The sequence below is a fragment of the Hippopotamus amphibius genome, chromosome 9 (genome assembly GCF_030028045.1).
Source record: "Hippopotamus amphibius kiboko isolate mHipAmp2 chromosome 9, mHipAmp2.hap2, whole genome shotgun sequence".
Taxonomy (NCBI): Eukaryota; Metazoa; Chordata; class Mammalia; order Artiodactyla; family Hippopotamidae; genus Hippopotamus; species Hippopotamus amphibius.
This window is the reverse complement of record NC_080194.1, coordinates 39,537,661-39,543,260: the sequence shown is the minus strand read 5'-3', so window position 1 is coordinate 39,543,260 and position 5,600 is coordinate 39,537,661. Positions and strand designations below refer to the sequence as shown.

The 5,600-nt window shown below is 38.3% G+C and overlaps 1 protein-coding gene across 1 annotated transcript; it reads right to left on the bottom strand.

Annotated features, from left to right (window-relative positions):
* Nucleotides 1–803: 803 nt before the first annotated feature.
* LOC130861211 (olfactory receptor 51B2-like) lies at nt 804–1,742 on the bottom strand. Its single transcript, XM_057749832.1, has one exon. The coding sequence runs from the start codon at nt 1,740–1,742 to the stop codon at nt 804–806; it is 939 nt and encodes a 312-aa protein (XP_057605815.1).
* Between the last annotated feature and the right edge of the window lie 3,858 nt (nt 1,743–5,600).

Below are 5,600 nucleotides of genomic sequence, written 5' to 3'. Positions count from 1 at the left end.
TTTAGCATCATTCCTGTTTCATGTTTCAAAATATCAGCCAAATGAATGACTAAATATTAGTGCTGCTACCTTTGAAAACAGATACAATGAGGTCTTACTTAAACTCCTTACTTTTCTCCAAATATTAACCTATTATAAAATAGAATATGTAGAAGGAAGTTATGTAAAAAAAGAAAATATATAAATAAACCTGGAATCAGGGAGACCTTTATCATCTGGCCTCTAAATCTCAATAAAGTAGATATAAATAAAATGATTTATATATAAAATTTTAAGTTCTATATATAAAAAGACAAGTAAAATGGAAATATTTGCAATATAAATAGCCTACTAGAGTTCACTTATAATGAATGCCCACAAATAAGTTCGGAAAGTATGAGCATCCTGATAAGAAATTGAGCAAATGATATGATGAGAGAAGTCCAAAGTAAGACATGCAAATGATTACAACAAACTGAAAAATTTTTATGCTTACTGATAAAAAACAATTGAATATTCAAAAAAACATAATATCAGATTGCACTTAATCTTCCAGACACACTAAAAATATTTCTGTCCTCTGCTTAGCATTTAGACAGAAGAACACAGGATAATGAGAAAGAAAACAACCCAGGAACTTAACAAATGGCAAAACCATTAATTTAAGTGCGGACTCCTGATAAGCTTCATAAATGGCGTTTTACCATTTGGAGAAGTGGAGCCTGCCAAGGACGTTTTGAGACTTAGTGGTACTCCAATGGCCCTCTATTTAGAGAATTCTTAGATCCCCATCATCTTCCCTGGGCAATCCCCCACGTCAGAGGTTAACTTCCAAATCTATGTTTAGATAAAAGGCGGAGAATGCCATATTGAATTTGCTTGGTCTTGATGCTGTAGATGATAGGATTCATTAAAGGAGAAAAGAGGAAGTAGACATAGCTCATTACAATATGGACTACTTGTGGCACATTCTTCCCGAATCTGTGGATGAATGACAGACCAATTACGGTGACATAGAAGATAAGCACACAGCCGACATGGGAGATACAGGTATTGAGGGCTTTGGATCTCTCTTTACTAGAGGCTAGACTCATGACAGTCTTAAGAATTAGGGTATAAGAGAAGATAATTATCAGAGAATCTAGGAAGATGGTTAAGGAAATCAGAATTACAGGGTAAAGTCTATTGAAAGTTATGTCCGCACAGGCCAGTTTCATGACTTCTTGGTGAAGGCAGAAAGCATAGGACAGAACATGAGAGTGGCAATATGGAAAAGAAAAAAGACGCAGGATTACGGGCATGATGGATATAAAACCCCTCATAAAAGCTCCTATTCCTAACTGTACCACTCGAGTATTGGTGAGAATGGAAGTGTATCTCAAGGGATGGTGGATGGCAATAAAACGGTCGTAGGCCATGGCAAGCAGGATACCTGATTCTACAATGGAAAGGGAATGAATGAAGTAGGCCTGCAGGAAGCAGGCTCCATGGCTCATCTCTCGGTGATTCATCCATAAGACACCCATTACAGTGCGCATTGTGGTCAATGTCACCATCAGATCTGTGGCTGCCAGCATGGCAAGGAAGTAATACATGGGCTCATGGAGGTGGTGGTCATCCTTGATGAGGCAGAGGAGAGTGCCATTGCCAAGAAGCACAGAGACATAGACTGTGAAGAAGGGGATGGAGATCCAGCAATGAGCTGCCTCCAGACCTGGGAAGCCAGTCAGCAGGAAGGGGGCAGCACTGATATTGGGCCACATAGTATGTCCACTGGTTGAGAGCAGCTTTCTAGAAACCTTTCACCCAGGAACCCAGATTTTTCAGTGGTAATGTATCACAGAAGGCTCCATCACAGTCTTCATACTTGGAGGTAATTAATAGGTATGATAAATGTAACTCTGCAAGTATGTTCCTGCAGAAGAAGAGTAGAGATGTGCAGGTTGCACTTGAGATGAGTAACATTGGTCTTTCCCTAATTAGAAAAAAATATTAGGTTAACGGTTAGCTTTTTCTCAAATTGAAAGAAACATTTTCATTAACTTTTCCTAAAACATCAGACCCTGATATTGTGTGCATGCTTGAAATTTTTTGCAGGAACTGTGACACCAGCAACAAACAAGATAACTGAATTATAATCTCACTTAGCTGCTTTCTTGCTGTGATTGTTAACTTTTTGGACACATTTAATTTTCATTTTGATTTAACCTTTTCACAATCATAAGAAATACATACTTTTAGCTATAATTTTTTTTCTTGTTTTTGAAATTGAATGTCCTTGTTTGATGGAACATAATAAGCATCGCTGTCAATTTCGATTGCTTTGTCACTCCAGCAGTTACTCCTTTCCAGAGGCTGGCTACAGGAAGTGTGGGCCATAGAGCAGTCACAACTAACTAGCATGAGGACTTGTTGGACCTGCAGCCTTGGACTCCACTTCCAACCCACTGAATCAAAATTTGCATTTTATCATGATCCTCGGGTTATTCAGATGCACCATAATATCTGAGGAGCACTGCTCTATGCGTGTCATATATCTATTTAATCTTTGGAGATACATGCTTCTTCATTCTTCCACCTGATTGACTACCTTATTCCCTCTAAATATCCTCACACAATAGTTTTCATTGCTCCTTCCCAATTCACTGGTTCCTTTTCTGCCTCTTGTCCTTTTCAAGATATTTGACATAATTGAATGTTTAGATTCGTTCTCTATGTCTCCTCTTATCGCTGTCTTCTTTTCCTCCAATATTTGACTCCTGCTGAGATGTTGCTCATGTAACTGGTCACATTATCATGTTCTCACAGCCTAAAGATGTCAATTGTCTCCACTATTTACATTTTCTTGGTTGCCACAATCCCAAGTAAAGAATCTAATACCTTTTATGCTAAAGTCTTATTTTATCATAAATTCAGAAGCATCAAGGCATGCTGAGCAGTGGAATACTTTCCTCCTTCATAAGATGTCCTTATCAGAAATAGCTCAGAATCAGGACAAATTACAAAGAATCTAACTGCTGTGTAAGAGAATGCTCTGATGTTGCATCTATACAAGCATGGTACTCATTGGGATAGAAGTCACCAGCAGTATGAGTTCCCTAAAATTAAAGCACATTTAAGTCACATAGAGGTTTAAATTATGGTTATTATACAAATGTTGTTATACTTATGAGAGCTCCTGATTTTAAAGTGTGGATGAAAGAGTAATTTAGAAGAGTAAGAGAAAGATAGTATGGTGATATAGCGAATTAGATATATATATATATATATATAATACATACATGCTGCTGAGTAAAAATATGCAGAAATACAAAACGTCCTGGATTCATTTTAAAAAGAAATGCAGAATCATTAACTATATTTTCAGACTTTGAAAAACTGTGAGCTACTCCTTAAAAATTAATTAGGTCTTTGCAGAGACATTCAAGACACAATGGACACATGCTTTTACTGTTTTTATGAGCAGAACAATGTTTTAGAAACAGGAAGGCTGTATTTCTCTCCATAGCTAGACTTGGGTCAGAAAAATAACAAGATATACAGAAGATTTTTGTAGCTCTAAGAATATGAAAAGCAGGTCATGCCCCTGTGCCTTTTGGAATAAAGATAAAACACAAGGAGAAATCTTCACAGGACTAAGAGAGGATCCTGACATTTATCCAGAAACTGGTTTATGGCACTTCTAAGAATATAAAACTGTATCTAGCTGACAAGACTGTATCAGCTGTCATCAAGCTGAGGCCCACCATAGTCAGTTTCTTCAGACCTGGGACCATACTGCATGCATCCTCCCAAGCCTATAGTATGTAGCAAAAATTCCATTAAAATGGCTTGGCTATGTATGGGTTTATTTATTGACACATGTTAAGAAAAATTATATCAGGTGCATAATAAACAGTTTGTTTAGATATAGACGGGGAAACTATGATCTTGAAATTGATCCACAGCTCCCAAGAACATGTACTTTCTTTAGTGACTTCCTAGGTTTCTGAAAGTCTTGTCTTAGTATCTGATGAACTGTCCTTCAAGGGAAACCTCATACATGAAGTTATAAACAGCCAGTAGAAGCACCATTTCTTAATATCATCTGGGACTAGTGGAAAGATTACTATTTCAACTCTGCACAGAATTTGTAGACACATGCCTCATGACTGCCATTCTGTTTATTGCTGGAAAAACTACTTAATAAGCACAATCTCTGTTCTGAGGAAGCTCACAGTGTGAACCAGAAGTTTATAACTGGGCTTAACAATCACCCTGCAATTTTATGCAAAGCATTGTTCATAGATGTCTCAATAAGGTCTATAATGCTAAAACATTAGAAAGCATAGATAGATCTGAGCCATGTTCCTGGCCTCATTCTAGATCTCCTACCAACCTGATTTTCATGTGATAACATTTATCTAGGTAAATAGGATCTCTATTCACACACACAAAATGCATAGACATCCATGGAAACAGTCCGAAGTGGTCAATCTGAGAGAATAATTTGATTCTTAGTTATGGGAGGTACAGAGGAAGGAGAAGGGACAGAGAAGAGACTTGGTTGTACAAGGAAAGAAAGAGTAGGAAAGATGTATGGACCTCAAAAGAAAACAGAGAAAGTGAATTGATCACAAATTCCAAATAAAAAGATGAATGGAGAAGACAGTGTGATTTATCCTCTCTCTCACTTACTGTTTAAATATATTCCATTCCTCTTGAATTCGGTGGAGGATAGACCTCATAGATTCTAGGGTGATGAGCCAGGACCAGCGTCTCAGGAATTTTCCTGGAGATTCTCACTGACAATTACCCATTCTAAGAGAGTAGTTCCTACAGCAAACACATTGTATTGCTATTAGGATCTAATAACAACCTCTACCGAAACAAATGTATAAGAGCACACAATGTCACATTTAATTTAGGGCATGCACAGTTATCCTGATGTCAGTCTAAGGGTCCCAGATTAGAAAAGACAAATCTTTCACAGTTCCTTGAATACACTTAGTAGGAAGAAGGAAAAAGTCTGTGATGCAGTGTTTCCCACCTCAGAAGTTATCTTCCCTCTATGTGGGCCTCCGGAAAAAGTTAAATTCTTTCCTCAATTGCATCTAATATGAGAAGAGAAAGGAGTCATTCCATAGTTCTATTCCTGATGCTTACCCACGCCAGTCTTTTTTTTTAAATTAGAAGTAAATCTTTCTTTATTAATTATTTAATTAATTAATTTTATTGTCTGTATTGGGTCTTTTTTGCTGTGTGTAGGCTTTCTTTTGTTGCGGTGAGTGGGGGCTACTCTTCTTTGTGGTGCACGGGCTCCTCATTGCCGTGGCTTCTCTTGTTGCAGAGCACGGGCTTCAGTAGTTGCAGCACATGGGCTCAATAGTTGTGGCACACGGGCTTAGTTGCTCTGCAGCATGTGGGATCTTCCTGGAGCATGGATCGAACCCATGTCCCCTGCATTGGCAGGTGGATTCTTAACCACTGCACCACCTAGGAAGCCCTCACCCACTCCAGTCTTGTCGGTGGAATAGGGACTCAATGCTGCCCTATTTGAAGACTCAGTCCAGGTGATTCCCTCACTCAGCCTTCTCAAGAGGCCCATTTAGAAAGTGGATGTATTTCAGAATCACCTCCCC

Excerpts from the sequence above, each read along its gene's own strand:
- LOC130861211 (XM_057749832.1), bottom strand. The coding sequence starts at position 1,742 with ATGTGGCCCAATATCAGTGCTGCCCCCTTCCTGCTGACTGGCTTCCCA.